Genomic DNA, 17,075 nt, shown 5'->3' with positions numbered 1-17,075 from the left:
TAGTTTCGGAACTTGATTCTTCAGTGTTGTTATGCAGTGAAGGAGGAGAGAAGCTATTTGATCCCTCTTGTACAATTGTCTTCCTATGAATTCTGAGTTCTGCACAGTAGTCAGATTGGGCTTGTCTAAATTTATGGTGATGCCCAGGGAGTGTGAGAGACTTCAATCAGATAATCTCTGGCTTGGATAAGTTGATGCCTCATGGGGAAGTGAAGAGCCAATCATCTAAGTATGGAAACACCCGGAATCTTTTGAGTCTTATGTGAGCTGCTCTGACTGCCATGCATTTGCCCAAAGGGCAGTGCTCTGAAATGAAAGTTATTGGCTCCCAGCTGAAAACATAGGAATCTCCTCACGTTCCTGTCTATTTTGCTATGACAGTACGCATCTGTGAAGATTGGTGAAAGATGGGTGAAGGTGCCAGCCTAGTCAAATAGAATTTGAGACATAATTCTATCATTTGTATATATAAATGTAAAATACAGGCTTGTGTTCTTAAATGAAAGAAAACACTGTAAAATGGAACTTCAAGATTGTTGTAACATTGCCATCTGTTGTAAGGAAAAGCAAGCCAAGCATTTCAAATGTTTTTTGAAGTTACAATTATCTAAAAAGTGGTGCCGAAGTGGCTGGCTGAACACATTCTTTCTATTGTCTTAACTTAAGGAATAATTGTTAACGTATACATATGAAATGCCTTTCATTATTGTAGTTTCCTGAGCAGGTGTTAGATTGCTAAATAATGCAGTTTGTTGGCCTGGGAACTCCAGACTAAGTGTCAAAATGATGTAATGTGTATACTGGGAAAACCTAAGTGTCAAAATGATGTGATCTAGGAGGGCCTTAGCAGATCTGTTTGTTAGTGAGTTTAAAAACTATTGTTGAGAGAGAGACTGTAAGCATTTTGACTTGGACCATCAACCCCAGCACTGCTTATGCTCCATATATGCATGTAAGTAGGATTGTAGCATTGTGTTTTCTCTTAAGATTAGCTAAAGATTAGAAAGTTAGATTAAGTGTTTTTCTTTGACATCAGACCTGTCCTACTGTATTGCTTTACGTTTCGGTGTGATCTCTGAACTCTTAGATATCTCTGTGGTGTAGTAGTATTGCCTTGTGTTTTTAATTATTTATTATTAAATATTTTAAAACCTTACCCTGTGGCTGGTTTGTGTAGAGATAATTAGGCTCTAGTGTACATTGCATATTTATAGAGTTTATTGTAATAAGCCACTCTAATAGGCCTTACACTGAATAGTCACATTACCAATTGGATAATAATATTGCACAGTAATAATTGGACACCCTTTCAAGAGCCTTTGGGTAGCTGATCATTGTTAGCTGGTGGTGTCAGTAATTTCTACTGTATAGTCTGGGTAAAAGGGCACAGCTACAGAATCTGTGTCAGCCTTTCCCAGGAGTGTCTGTGAAGTTGTATAAATACTTATCTCAAAGTGTGGGTGTGTGTCAGCTACCTGGGAAGGGACTCGAAGCACTGGTTGGACAGAGATGGTACTGGAGGTTAGCTTGCCAGCTAAGCTGAGATCTGGACCCTAGAACTGTGCCAGTGGGAAGTCTTATTGGGGACCTGGGGAGCAAGGGAGCAACCAGCCCCAGACTGACTGTGATCACTGTGTGCACTTAAGGGAAATTGTACTTTGCTTTGTGTATTTGTTATCCTTTCCTCTTCCATGAGACAATCTTCCTGGTGTTAGTGTTGAGGATTGAGGCTCCTTGATTGCTGGGCCAGGGCATGGTTGTCACATATCTGGTGGCAGTGGTGGGATAAGATATCCTCACATATCTGTTTGGCAGTGGTGGTATATCCATGTCACATATTAATTAGTTGGCAAATACTAATTGGCTTGTAGTGGTGTGGGTAGAGTGAATCCTGTAGCTTATGTACAATGACCTCTGAATGTGTTTTTTACTCTAAATCAGATACGCAGTGTATATTTAGAGTTCATATCACAATTGTTTTATTTATTTTGTTAGCTTAGTTAGTCAGGATGAGCAGGCAGCATGTCAGCAGAGCAGTATGGAAAGCTGACAAGGAGCCAGCTGGTGGAGATGTGCCAGGCTAGGGGACTGGTGCATGGAAACCTGATTAAGGCAGACCTGATTGCAGCCTTTGTTACAGATGCATCAGAAAACAGCATCAGGAGGACAATCAAACTGGCAGTGGAGATACAATATCCTCAAAGAATGGACAGTTCAACCTTTCTGGGAAGGACAATCAGAATGGCAGTGGAGATGCAATATCCTTGGAGAATGGACAGCTCAACTTTTCTGCAGTGGACTTAAAAATCCAGCTGGAGCTAAAGAGACTTGAGTTGGAGGCCAGGCATTTGGAGATAGAAGCCGAAGAGAAGGAGTGTCAGAGGAAGCATGAGAGAGGAAATGTTGACTCTTTGCCAGAGTCATGGAGGTAATCGGGAAGGGAGTAACTGGACCCCAGAAGCACAACAGGTCAGTAAATTTCTTCTACAATTTAAAGAGGGGGATGATTTTGATAGTTTCATTCACCTGTTTGAAAGGGTATGCAAACAGTATATTGTTGGCCAAAGGCTCTGGGTACAGATCCTGACCCCCTTACTCCATGGGAAAGCTGTAACTTGTATATCACAAATGCCTGACTCTGTCTGTTTTGATTATACTGCTATAAAGAAATGTCTGTTACAATGTTTTATGCTAACACCTGAAATGTAAAAGAGAAAGTTTCGTGAGCATAGACGCAAGGCAGATGAAAATGTATGTGAATATGTTTTTGAACTGAGCACTTATTTTCATAGCTGGGTGAGTGGATGTCAGGTCACCCGTTTTGAAGGACTGGCAGACATTTTGGTGAGGGAACAAGCCCTTAGCACTTTGCCTGAGGACATGGGGATCTGGTTAGCTGATAGACAATGTGCTACTTCAGATGAGTTGGGGAAGAAGGGAGACCTATACCTGGCCAGCAGGGAAGCCCTGCACAGGAAGGGGACCCCCAGTACTGCTCATGGGTCTAAAGGAACCTATGGTGGGCAGCACAGGCTGCTACAACAGAATCTGCCTATAGTAGGGGAAGCCACTAGTCCAGGTACACATCCAGGACCTAGGGTAAAATGTTTTGAATGCAACCAGTGGGGCCATGTGGCATACAGGTGTCCACGAAGGCAAGGTGGGGAACCAAAGGTGAGGGAGCCAGTAAGTCGAAGAGACAAAATGCCAACAGTAGGTTGTCTTGAGACAACAGGGGTATGGAACTACCATCCTGTAGCTGTCCTGAGAGGGAAGGATTCAGATGAGGCAGTACCATGTAACTATGCAGTTGTATGCAGTGAGGCTAGGAGACAAGCATGTGGGTCTGGTAGCCTGGGGGAGACCCACACAGATTGCATGCTTACAGCCAGAACTAGTGAGGTAGTTACTTCAGGGAGTGAGCTACGCTGTAGCAGTGAGACTGAAGGTGAGCCACAGCTGCTTGTGGGTATTGATGTTCCCTTGGACAGGGTAACTGCAAAGGTAGAGGTGAGTAGTAGTACCCAGGCTGACAGTGAGGCACCACTGTCAGAGGATGCCAGACTTCCTGTAGAAGGGGAGCTGGGAAGGGTTACCAGGAGAGAGTTGAGACAGGCTCAGCTCTCAGACCCTAAATTGCAAGGCCTGAGGCAGGTCGCTAGGGAGGCACCTGATTATCAAGGGAAGGGGGAATCTGTATACTGGGACATAGGGTTACTATACAGAGAGTGGACACCTGAGGGAGGGCTAGAAGGTGAGAGAATACAGCAGTTGGTAGTGCCTAGAACCTACTGTCTGGCACTTCTAGCCATAGCCCATGATATTCCCTTTGCAGGTCATATGGGCATAAAACGTACAAAGAGGCATATTATGCAAAACGTCTATTGGCATGGAATTTCCAGAGATGTAACAGGGTACCGCAGGAATTGTGAGCAGTGCCAAAAGGTGGCCAAGGCAGGAGACAAGATGAGAGCTCCTTTGATGCCTTTGCCTGTGATTGAGGAACCATTTCAGAGGGTAGCTATGGATATTGTGGGTCCTCTGAGTACCTCAAGTTCCACAGGGGAAAAAGTATATCCTAGTGGTAGTGGATTATGCTACACGATACCCTGAGGAAGTGGTTTTGTCCACCATTGAGGCAGAGAAGGTGGCAAATGCTTTGTTAGAGATTTTAAGCAGGGTGGGGTTCCCAAAAGAAATACTGACTGATCGAGGTGCCAATTTCATGTCAGACCTGCTGGCTTGTCTGTGGAAGTCCTGTGGGGTGAAGCATATGAAGACCACCCCATACCATCCCCAGACTAATGGTCTTGTTGAGAGGTTAAATTTAACAATCAAGTCCATGCTACAGGCATTTGCAGATCAGTTTAAGATGGAGTGGGACAAATATTTTCCCCATCTGTTGTTTGCTTACAGAGAGGATCCCCAGGAATCCACACGTTTTTCACCCTTTGAGTTGCTGTATGGGCACAGGGTGAGGGGACCTCTAGATTTAATTCGAGATGAGTGGGAAGGTGAGTGCGAGTCTCACAAGGAGTCTGTTGTGGCATACATCCTAAACCTCAGGACAAAGCTCAGGGAACTCATGGGCTTGGCCCAGGAGAACCTGGCAGAAGCCCAACAACAGAAAAAGGTGTGGTATGACAGGAATGCTCGAGCTAGAAAATATGCTGTGGGGCAGCAGGTAATGGATCTTATTCCTGTCAGACACAACAAGCTGCAAGCAGATTGGGAGGGACTCTACAAGGTGGTATGAAAGGTATGTGATGTTAACTACATGGTGGAAGTTCTAGGCAGACGGCAGGAGCACAAAGTGTACCATGTTAACATGATGAAACCTTACCATGATAGGGAGGCCCTTGTGCTGAGTATTTGCAGTGGATTGCAAGAGGAGTCTGCGGGAGATCTGGGGACTGATCTCCTCAGTGAGGCTCAGGCTGACACCTCAGTGGAAGGGGTAGCAATGTCTCAGCAGCTATCTCCTACCCAGGTTCGAGAAATCTGAGCAATGTTGCAGGAATTTGTGGACATGTTCACTGGGAAACCAGGGAGCACCCACCTGGTGCAGCACCAGTTGGACACAGGACCCCAAAGGCCTATTAGGCAGGCCCCTTATAGGGTGCCTGAGAGAGTCAAACAGACTCTGAGGGAAGAGGTGCAGGAGATGTTGGAACTAGGGGTGATTCAAGAGTCCAACAGTCCCTGAGCCTCAGCAGTTGTGTTGGTGCCAAAGAAGGATGGCAGCACCAGGTTCTGTGTGGATTACAGGAAATTAAATAGTCACACAGAGTCAGATGCTTACCCCATGCCTAGGACAGATGAGGCCCTAGAGCAGCTCGGTGGGGCTAAGTATCTTACAACCATTTGTCTTACCAAGGGTTACTGGCAGCTGCCCTTGACTCCCAGTGCTAGAGAGAAGTCAGCCTTTATGAATCTTTTTGGCTTGTATGAGGTCACAAAGATGCCCTTTGGGATGAAGAATGCCCCAGCGACTTTCCAGAGGCTGGTGGATAATATCTTAGCAAGTGCAGGAGGATTTTCCCTTGCTTAACTAGATGATATTGCCATCTACAGCCATTCCTGGAAAGAGCACCTTCAGCATGTCAGGGAGGTGCTGGACAGATTACAGAGGGCAGGGTTGACCATTAAGCCAAGCAAATGTCAGGTGGGTATGGCAGAGGTCTCCTACCTAGGACATAAAGTAGGGAGTGGTAAGATAAGGCCAGAACCTGACAAAGTGGAAGTTATTCAGGCATGGCCTGTACATGTTAATAAAAGCAGGTTATGGCATTCTTAGGGACAGCAGGGTACTACAGAAAGTTCGTCCCCAGTTATAGTACCATAGCTGCTCCCCTCACAGACCTGACAGGGAAGAACAGGCCAGACAAGGTAGTGTGGACCCCAGCATGTGAGCAGGCATTTCAGAAGCTTAAAGAAGCTTTGGGAGGCTCCCTGTGTTAGCCAGTCCAGATTACAGCAAATAATTTGTTATGCAAGTGGATGCTTCGAACCATGGGGTGGGGGCTGTACTTAGCCAGATTTCTTCAGAGGGGGAAGAGCACCCAGTGGTTTATCTCAGTTGTAGGCTCTGACCCAGGGAGGAATGCTATGCAGCTGTAGAAAAGGAATGTCTAGCTATAGTATGGGTATTGCAGAAACTTTAACCTTATCTGTATGGAAGGAAATTCACTGTTATGACAGAAATATGGTTAAACAGAGCCAGTCAGCAAAATGCCAAATTGCTAATATGGAACCTGGGATTGCAAGCATATGATATGTCAGTGCAGCACCACAGTGGGAGTAGCAATGCCAATGCAGATGGGCTCTCAAGACAGGGAATGGGGTGAGGTACACCCAGATAGACCTAATCCTCTCAAGCAGCGTTTCTCAAGGCTCATTTGAAAAACTAGCTTGAGTTTTCCAGGGGGGAAGAGATGTGAAGATTGGGGAAAGATGGGCGAAGGCTGCCACCCTAGTCAAATAGAATTTGAGACATAATTCTATCATTTGTATATATAAATGTAAAATACAGGCTTGTATTCTTAAATAAAAGAAAACACTGTAAAATGTGAACTTCAAGATTGTTGCAACATTGCCATGTGCTGTAAGGAAAACCAAGCCAAGCATTTCAAATGTTCTTTGAAGTTACAATTATCTAAAAAGTGGTGGCTGGCTGAACACATTCTTTCTATTGTCTTAACTTAAGGAATAATTGTTAGAGTATACATGTGGAATGTCTTTTATTGTAGTTTCCTGAGCAGGTGTTAGATTGCTAAATAATGCAGTTTGTTGGTCTAGGAACTCCAGACTAAGTTTCAAAATGATGTAATGTGTTTACTCTGAAAACCTAAGTGTCAAAATGATGTAATCTGGGAGGGCCTTAACAGAGCTGTTTGTTAGTGAGTTTAAAAACTATTGTTGAGACAGAGGCTGTAAGCATTTTGTCTTGGACCATCAACCCCAGCACTGCTTATGCTGTATATATGTATGTAAGTAGGATTGTAGCACTGTGTTTTCTCTTAAGATTAGCTAAAGATTAGAAAGTTAGATTAAGTGTTTTTCTTTGACATCAGACATGTCCTACTGTATTGTTTTAAGTTTCTGTGTGATCTCTGAACTCTTATCTATCTCTGTGGTGTAGTAGTATTTTGTTGTGTTTTTAATTACTTATTATTAAATATTTTAAAACCTTACCCTGTGGCTGGTTCGTGTAGAGATAAGCAGGCTCTAGAGTACATTGCATTTGTATAGCGCTTATTGTAATAAGCCATTCTAATAAGCCTTAGACTGAAAAGTCACATTACCAATTGGATAATAATATTGCACCGTAATATTTGGACACCCTTTCAAGGGCCTTTGGGTAGCTGATAATTGTTAGCTGGTGGTGGCAGTAACTACTACCGTATAGTGTGGGTAAAGTGGCACAGATAGATAATCTGTGTCAGCTTTTCCCAGGAGTGTCTGTGAAGTTGTATAAATACTTATCTCAAAGTGTGGGTGTGTGTCAGCTACCTGGGAAGGGACACGAAGCACTGGTTGGACAGAGAGGGTACTGGAGGTTAGCTTTGCATCTAGGCAGAGATCTGGACCCTACAGCTGTGCCAGTGGGGAGTCTTATTGGGGACCTGGGGAGCAAGAGGGCAATCAGTCCCAGACTGACTGCGATCTCTGTGTGCACTTAAGGGAAATTGTACTTTGCTGTGTGTATTTGTTATCCTTTCCTCTTCCATGAGACAACCTCCCTGGTGTTAGTGGTGAGGATTGAGGCTCCTTGATTGCTGGGCCAGGGCACGGTCATCACAAATCTGCTGAGCACATCCAATCATCGTTGCACAACAGAGACAGAATTGACTGAACAGTAACTTTCAGAATGTCAACTTCTTTACTTAAAGGTCCAACTTGCTTAGATCCAGTATGTGTCTTAAGTACCCTATCTTTTTCGGCACAAAAACTAAGTGGGAGTACATTCTGAATCCTCTTTGTTCAATCAGAACCTTTTGGATGACTCTTTTTACACCATTTTTTTTAATTTCTTGGGCTGCCTGCTCCCTTTGACTGGGTGGTACGTTAGGGAGGTTTTTTCTGGTGCTTGGAGGGGGGATAGAAAAGTGCATGTAATAGCCCATGGATATTATGTTTTAGCACCCATGAATTGTTTGTCAAGAGTGTCTGGGCTTCTGGGTGCTTCTGGGTGCAAGGAAAGTCGAACCCCGACTGCTTCCAGAGATGGACATTTGGATAGAACTTCAGGAGCACTGACAGGGCTTGATAGGATAAAGTATCCCTGAGGTCCTGGTTCTGCTGGCCCCTTCTGCCTCTAGGGTGACATTGACCATTAAACTCTCCTCCTCTGCCCCTGGAAGAGGACTCCCCATGCAGATCCTGGAAAGGCACTTGGGATTTGTGAAACCACATTTTCTTGCCTCCGCTCTGGTTCCTCGAAATGGACCTCTGAGGCATAGAAAATTTGATCCCCAAGGCAGAAATGATCCTTAGGGATAGGCCTGAACCAGCAGCCTGTGAGATACATTCCACTGTATGGGAAATTATTCTTATCGAGGAGTTAGCAATGGATGACAGAGTGGCCAACTTGGGAAAAGAAAGTCTTTTGAGCTCCTCCACAGGCATGGACTCAGACAGAAGCTGTGAGCTCCTTAATCAGCTCAGTCTGCAACCAGGTAAAATGAGCTAAATAATTTAATGGCCACAGCATGAAAGTGGCTGAGGCATAAATGCACTTTCCAATCCTGTCCAATGCTCTAGACTCCTTGTTAGGTGGATGGCCATTGGTAGTCTCCTCTGCCATTTCATTTTAGTGGCCACTGCCACCACAATGGTGTCAACTACAGGGCTCCTGCTCCAGTGTTTCTTATCAGCTGGTGGGACCAGGAACCTATCGGGGCATTTAGGAATAGGTTTAATGATATCCAGGTCCTTCCATGCCCAGTGGGATACCAAATCAACAAAGCCATCCACTTGGAGGGGGGGGGGTCACACAGGATGCAGATAGGCCTGCCCCAAAAGCCTCTAAGAACATTGACTCCTTAGAAGAAGTATGTTGGACAGACCACACACCTTTCTGCTTCAGGATCTGTAGAATGTCTGCAAAGGAGATGGCATCAGGTAGGGATCGAGGGGATCCTACTTCCTCATCAAAGTTAGTGTCTTTGGTCAATGACTCCATCGGGGAGTCAATATGCCTCCTTTCGTATGTCTTCTTCTGGGGGACTTCCTCCATGGGATACACTGGGGAAGTATCAGAAGAAGGGGATCCTTCCTGGGCAGGAAGATCTTGGAGGCTGCTCAGGGTGGGTTGGCTCAGGACAGAATGAGTAGGCTGAAGTCTATGACCCAAAGGGGTTGAGGGGGGTAGGATGCAGGACATAAGAAGACGATTCTCCACCAAGGGAGGATACCCTTTCCACTACCTGAAAAGCTGACAGGCCTGGAGAAGTCCCTCCACCTCCCTTGGAATTGAAGAAACAAATGGGGAGGCAGTCAGCACCCACTCCAGGTCTGTGACCTTCAGAGGGAATCAGACCAGAGCTGTTGAGGGCTGAATCACCCAGAGGAAGAGATGGCTCCAAAAAGGATGGAGCTAACCCAATTTCCCCAAACCCAGCACCAACATCTGCGCTCTGAGATCCACTCTGCTCCTAAGGAATAGGAATATGGCAGATCAGGGACACCACTAGAGTTGAGGAAGTTGGTTTCCCCGGTGCCTACACTGACACTCTCAAGAGTCCTTAAACCTGCCCCGCTCGAGCCAAGGGTTGGATTGGTGAAGGTGTTTTGATGGTATGGGCCAGGTAGCTCATGGATTCGATAGGGGATGGAGCCAACACTACCCACATCTGAACCTATACCTTGAGGAACTTCTTCATCCTCCTGTCCATGTCTGCCTTGGACCAGCTTCTAGAGGACCTGGAAGAAGCTGATGAGGGAGGTCTGGAGTGCCTAGACTTTGGTGAAGGGGACTGCCTGAGCCAGCTTGGGGACCTGCTTCAAACTCGCAGATCCAGAGCCCTAGGATCTGATGCCAGAGCTGAACAAACAGGAGAAGATATGGTAATAACCTCAGTCAGATCCAAAGAGGCCTGTGGATCCAGTAAGGCAGCAGACTTCTTTGGATCCGGGGAAGTCGGATCTGAAGTTTTCTTGGATTTTGTTTTAGGCTCCAAGGGGTCTCTCAGGGTGGCAGAGACAGACCTCTTCTTAGGCTCCTTGGAGGAAGAGGATCAAGCCATGGAGGGGTGAAGAAGGAAGAAGAAAACTCTACAAAATCCTAAGACTATAAACTTTTAAACTATAAAGCTATAAACTAACACACACTCAACTAGCAAGAAGACAAAAGAGGAGCACACTAACTTATTTCTAAATACTAAAGCCTGAAAAAGGATATGAATAGTCAAGAGACTGGATCTTCCATTTGCCTTTGAATGCGGCAAATGAGATCTGAGGTGCTGGGGTGAGTCTAATGCATTGTGGGTAAAGGGAGGAGCTTGAGAGTTAGGTCCATGTCTGGAAAAAGTGGCTGAGCCAGATCCAAGAATCAGATCTGAGACAAATTCTTTAGGAGAAATGAAGAGGACAATATCAGATAATAATGGTTTTAAAATTGAAATGGTCCCATATGAAGCTGGATTTGATGGATCTTTACCTTGTTTATGTATTTCAGTTACCACTGCTTTCCTCCAGGATGCTGGTACTTCTCCTTCTCCTCTTAAAATACTGTTAAACAAAACCTTCCAGATCTTTAACAGTTTTTCCATCCAAACTTCCATAGGAATACCAACTATTCCTGGGGAATTTCCTGTAGATTGGTTATACATAGGTTTATAGGTTCATAGGTTGGTACTAGGCTATCAGCCCTAGGGCCTATACAAGCCTAGCCATAACAATTCCTTGGCTATTTCTTCCCACATTATTTACTTTCCTGGACCCCTGTCTAGCAGGGTGACTGACATGATCCCTGGGGTGAATTTCCTTTCTCCCATCACAACTTTTATCTTATCTCCTCCTATCCTAATCATTAGTAATTGAGCTTCATCTACTTCTAAATTTGGCATATTTAATTCTTCCCTAAACATTAACATTTCTATCTTTTTTTGATTTCCATATTTCTCTGCTTTATATAGACTCTCATAGAATTTCCAAAATAGTTCTAATACTTCTACAGGATATCTTGTTACCTTCCTTATTATAGGCTCCCTAAACTTGGCAACAGCCCTTTCTACATTCTGTTGACTGAGTCATTGTACTAAAAGTTTTTGTGCTCTAGTGTTATTAGCAAAATGCAGTTGTTTAACAGCAATCTTTCTAAACTCATGTATATTATCGAGGTAATCCCTTATTTTCTGCTTAGCATTCTACAGTTGATCCACTTATTGTTCTGTGAGATACCCCCTATTCTGCAATACTTATCAGTACCTCTAAATATTTCTTGCTGTGTCTTTGCTATAGCTCCCTTTCATTTATTTCCACCCAATTGTTAAACCCCACCTTAATTTTACCCCACTCTGTAGCTATAGTTTCAGAAGTAATTTCTATCCTCTCAAACAGGTCTTGAATAACTTCCACTACACATTCCTTAAACTCCTCTCTTTTCAAAAGATAGGTGGGGAAGCATTATTGTCTCATTTTTATTTCATTACCCTCTGTTTTATTTATTTATCTATTTAGTATTTGTTCACCGGAAAAAGTCTGACTTGGAATGAAGCCAATTTTCAGCGTAGGTCTGGGGAGAAATGCTCCAGATGCATGTCTTTGTGTTTTTGTTTTAGATATCATTAGCTCATGATCTGAAATAGTTATTGGGTGCATATCAAGACCTTTAATTAAATGCACGTCTTGTGAAATGTAAATTCTGTCTAGCCTAGCCCAGTTTTTATATCTTGGGGAATAATATGTAACTTCACTCTGAACTCCTATTACTGAATTCACATCGTCCATGCCAAATATTTTCATAATTTTTTTTTCAAAACTCTACCCTCCTTTGTTATACTGTCCCTTCTGGGCCACCCCAGACACATCTTGACTGATGCAAGTCAAATTCCTGCCCCCAACTATAAGTAATATTCCTTGCTGAAAAGTGATTATTCCTCTCAGAATTTTTTAAGCTCCATTACAGCAGTTTTTGATGGAATATAAATACAAACCAGTGTAATCCTTCTCCCTTGCCAGTAGCCCCTTAGTACTACAAATCTACTATTATTTTCTTTAATATCCTCTTCTATCACTATTGGAACTCCTCTTGCAATTAATATAAGTAAGCAATTAATATAAGTACTCCTCTCTTCCTTCGTCCCAGATATTCTGCTGAATAACAATACTGAAAAACTTTACTTATCAAATTCACATGTTCAGTTCTTTCCAAGTGTGGCTATAGTAACATACCTATTTGCACTCTACATTTTTCAATATAGTGCACTATTCTTTCTTTTTTGTATTTATCTGTGAGCCCATTGGCAGTTAAAGACATTACAGAAAGCATCACTGTATTAAAAAGTTATTATTCCCACCTTTTATGTATTACACCTTTTTGTTAAACCTCTAGTTTCAGCTTCTGTGTTACATGCATACACTATTTGGCAGGTTGAACTTTTATATAGTTGTTTGTTGTCAGATCCATCTGAACTTTTTTACAAAACTTTTTGTTTTATTGAAAGCAAAAACTATATACATCCTCAAACATTGAAGTTTTACCCTCCTAATAGGAACAAATGTCCCAAAACTGACAGCCACACTCACAGACTTGAGTTAACCTAAAAGAAAAGCTATCCATGCTAAGATACATGGTGCAGCCTGTGCTTCTACTAAGTGCTAACTGGTTTTGTCTTACCTTTATAGCTCTCCCACATGCAGAAAAACACTGAATAACTTCGGAGAACATTACCTCCTAGCCAGTTTCTCTTTTCTTTTTTCCCCGGCCAATCACTCTCCACCAGACTGTAACCAATATTTCTTTATCAGATTGTTTTCATGGATACATGAGCACCAGACAACCAATTTGTAATTATCAGATTGTCTCCATGGAGACATGAGAACCAGACAGTCAATTTATCTTTATTAGATTGTTTCCATGGAGACATGAGGGCCAGATACAGAATTGCTACAAAGCATACATTGTTCTGATAGAAAAAAAGCCTCATAATATTCAACATTCTTTTTCATTTACTTGCTTTCTCTTAAAATTTGTAATTAAATCAATCAATACAATAGTTTTACTTCTGATGTTACTGAAAAAGTCTGCCACTTTGCAAATGAAGAAAGATCTACAACAAGCTGAGGGCAGCAGAAGAGGTTAAATGGAATAGTCAGATATGTGGTACTTTAACTTCGTTATACTGAAGTGCAAAATACTGTACTCAGACAATCTAATGGGAAGCACAGTGTATGGTATAGTTATACCAAAAAATGTAAAAATGGGTAGGCAATCTGAAAAGTCAGTAAGAAAAACTCAGAGGATCTTAGAGTATACTGCATGCAGAAAACAAGATGTTATTCTTCAACTATGTGGGCAGTTCCACTGGTATAGAGGGATAATGCCCTGACTATGACCCAGATGACCTGAGTCTGGCTAGCATTTGAGACACTGAAGGAGATCGCTTGAGAAGAGAGGAGAGTCATAAGTCAGACCTTGCTTGTTTCTCATAATGGGAAAGGACAGGAGAGTGACTGTCTGCACTGCAAACTCCATGTAGACACCCTGATGGAGAACAGAGTTTACTGGAGGTGTTTTTCCCTTCAATGGTAGTACTAGTGAGGGGATGCCTCTCCCAGAAGTGGGAGACAAGCCCTGCAAATGCACTCACCAAATGTTACCCCTTGGAATGTATTGAGCATTCACACCAGGAATGATTATGGTCTTAAAAAGAATCAGACTCCTCAAAAGAGAAGACAGCACTGCTCCCTCTGCTTGATCTTTTACCTAAGCAGAACCAAGTGGGCTGTAGAGCTCTTACCTTTTGGGAATGAATAGGCTGGCAGGGCAAGTGGGAAAGAGACTTAACATTCAAGTGGGGAAACAGAAGTCATTTGAAAGCCCCGTCTCAGAAAAGACACTATGCCTGAAGTATTATGCACAGAACCAGTGACCTCATTTTTAGCAAGGATTGCTGACAAACTTCATGCTTTTCAGTGCAGGATAGCAAACATGGTGCTGGTCTGCAAAAGATGTTGGAAAGAGACTAGAGAAACTTAATATGTATAATTTGAAGTATGAGTCTTAGAGGGAGGGCATAAAACAAACATTTAGCTACCCCAGTAAGAGATCTTCAAGAACAGTGGGCATGAAGATACAGGGAGGATGACTTAGGTTGATGTTAAGGGATATGTTTTTCATGGAGAAGGTTAAGGATGCTTGGACTACTCCTTCTTAGGCACAGAAATGAACAACAATTGTGGAATATAGAAATGTATTAGTTTTACAAACAATAGCTTAAGTGAAATGTAGAAAGAAATAAGAAATTGATTAACAGGAGGTTTACCTTTATAATGTCGATCCTGATATGGGCGACATGACTCGCGCGAATGCCGAACTGTGAATGTCTCCAACGTCGAATTCCGAATATGCGAACGTCAAAACCTCACCCCTTTTTGACCCATGGTGGCATGGGTGTGGAGGTGTTGCGCAGCTGGTAATGTCGAATGTCGAATGTTTTTCAACATTTAAAATTTTTCGCGGTTTTGGTTCACGCAAAACGCATCGATAAAGTGGCAGTTCGGCAAAGTGCAATTGACTATTTAAAAGTAAACCTTAACAGGGTACTGTAGCTTGTATAATAAATGAGAACACACAGACTAGAGGAGCAGAGCCAAGTGGCCCTTATCTGTTAAGAACTTTTATGTTCTCTGTTACCATAAATTTTCTGCAGTAGTCATGCAAAGTATCATTACTTGCATAGTACTGTATCAATGTTCTAGCAGTAAGAAAATGTATATATTTTTTAAAAGGATGGAAAAAGTAGACCACTCACAGAGCCTTGGGGATTCCATTTATTACTGACCAATGGATACGGGCAAACACAACCACTTAATCATTATTTTTACAAAGTATGTAGCTTACCAACAAAAGGTAACAGCTGGTCACATGGACTAATGTGTATTCTCTGAAATAAAAGGTATTCATGAGTTTCAGGTGAAATGCTTTACACAACCGGTGGCTTCATAACAATAAATCCAAGTATGAGTCCATGCTACTGACAGAGTTAAATGTCACTCTCACTGGGGCTATACCTGTGCCACAGTTTTTGAAAAAATCATTTTAAAAATGTGATTTTGTAACAACACGTGGCCTATACGTTTTTAAAAGGTTGCACGTGAAACATCACTTTCCGTGTTACAGGTTAAAGATATCGGCAGAGAATGGTTTGTAATTACCTATATCCCGTGCTTCCAAACTGATTTCTTCAGATTCATCTGTGCCTACATCATTGACAGCCCCCACCTTCAGCCTGTAGAGTCCCGGGAAAGGAATATCAGGGAAAAAGAAAGTACAGATGTTTGTTGTTGTTGTGCAATTCATTTCTTTTAGCCTAAAAGAATAAAAAAATGAGTTTAATATACTTTAAAGCAAATTATTCAAACACTATAGTAATTTAAAAACTATCAGTTCAGGATTTGTGTAACATGTTATAACCAATACAGATAGAGTAGTCATGCAGTCATTAGCTCTAAATCTATATAGTTTTAACAAGTGAAGGACAAGCTTGAGTTCACTAACCATACATAATGTGGGTATGTCATGACAAGATTAACCAAGTATCTGTTAACTCATACAAAGAAATGTAACAAAATCATAATAAAAGGAGATTTAGATCTAGTTTCTGTCTTGATTTGGGCTTAACAGCATAGTATTTCAGAACAGAAACATATAGGGTTAAAACTGGAAAACAAAAATTCACTATCGCTTATGATGAATAGATATATAATTATAAATACCTTAGAAAGTAAGGCATTGTGGGAATAAGTGCAGCTTTAGGCAGATGCTAATCATTGTGGGATCAATCACCCGTGATACATTTCTACCTAATGGGGGAATAACTGAGTACATCCAGAAATAATTCTGATGAAGCTTAAGAAGAAGCCAAGGAAACCAAGTACTATTGGAAGACACAGAAGAAAACAAAATCCAATTGTAACATCAAAAGATCTTTGAAGCTTAGTGTTAAGTACCACTAAACACAGAGGATTATGACTGTGTCTCCAATCATAACCAACTTATAATGCCTTCAAGACCCAGATGTCAAGATAAGAGGTGAATTTTGGCATCTATGTTGAGAAAACATAGTGAGAGTTATGATCAGTTAGACTTACACATAATTCTTTGTAGTGCACTGAGCTTTATCTGCTCCATATACTACTAGTTATAGAAAAGAAGTGTAAGCACGCAAAGTGTTTTACTGTCTATCAAAGCCTTTGAATCCAGGTAAAGCCCTTAGTGATGCCAAACATATAGCAGGCAGAAATGAAGTGACCCTCTGAAGAACAGATGTCTTTAAAAGCTGTTAGACACTTCATGCACCCATGCGTTTTGTTTACAAATGTGACAGAGCAATGCATCTGACAGGTTTAAAAGCTGTTTCACCTTTTGTTACTGTTCAGCTGGCACTGTCCACTTTTAATCTGTAAAACAGGAAGCAATCTTAGTAGTGCTTAGCAGATGCTTAAATAAGCTTGTTACGTGCCTTTCTGATGTCAGAAAGATGCTTATTAAGCATGTATTTTCCCACTTTTGGAGCATAACTGTGCTGTTCCTTGTACTAACATAATGTTATTAATTACTTAGGTCAAAGTGTTGTACTAAGCTGCATGGTGGCTTAACAAAGTCATCCCTCAGTCAGTGTGCCATCACATGCAGAAACCTGATGTTGCAGTGACATCAGATGTTAACTCAATCCCTCCAATGGAGTTCAGAAAGTTTGCAGTGCAATGTCCAATGGGTGGAGCCTAAGCATTTCCACAAAATCAGATTATGTCCTCACATTTCAAACAAATGTTCATATCTCTGGAACCATAGTGGTTATGAAAGAAGTATAAATGGTAAACTCTTCAGCACAAACTATTTTGATCAG

General features: G+C 42.1%; 1 protein-coding gene across 1 annotated transcript in view; it reads right to left on the bottom strand.

Moving 5' to 3' along the window:
- LOC122795553 (interleukin-31 receptor subunit alpha-like) overlaps positions 1 to 17,075 on the bottom strand; it is a 1,451,325-nt gene that overhangs the window by 627,501 nt on the left and 806,749 nt on the right. Inside the window, exon 6 of the mRNA XM_044063779.1 lies at positions 15,382 to 15,536. Coding sequence (XP_043919714.1) covers positions 15,382 to 15,536 — 155 coding nt within the window. The remainder of the gene's footprint in view (positions 1 to 15,381; positions 15,537 to 17,075) is intronic.

The sequence above is a fragment of the Protopterus annectens genome, chromosome 2.part2 (assembly GCF_019279795.1).
Source record: "Protopterus annectens isolate FY-2018-M chromosome 2.part2, PAN1.0, whole genome shotgun sequence".
In the NCBI taxonomy this organism is placed as follows: Eukaryota; Metazoa; Chordata; order Ceratodontiformes; family Protopteridae; genus Protopterus; species Protopterus annectens.
Note: the sequence above shows the minus strand (reverse complement) of the source record. Positions and strands in the feature narration are given on the sequence as shown.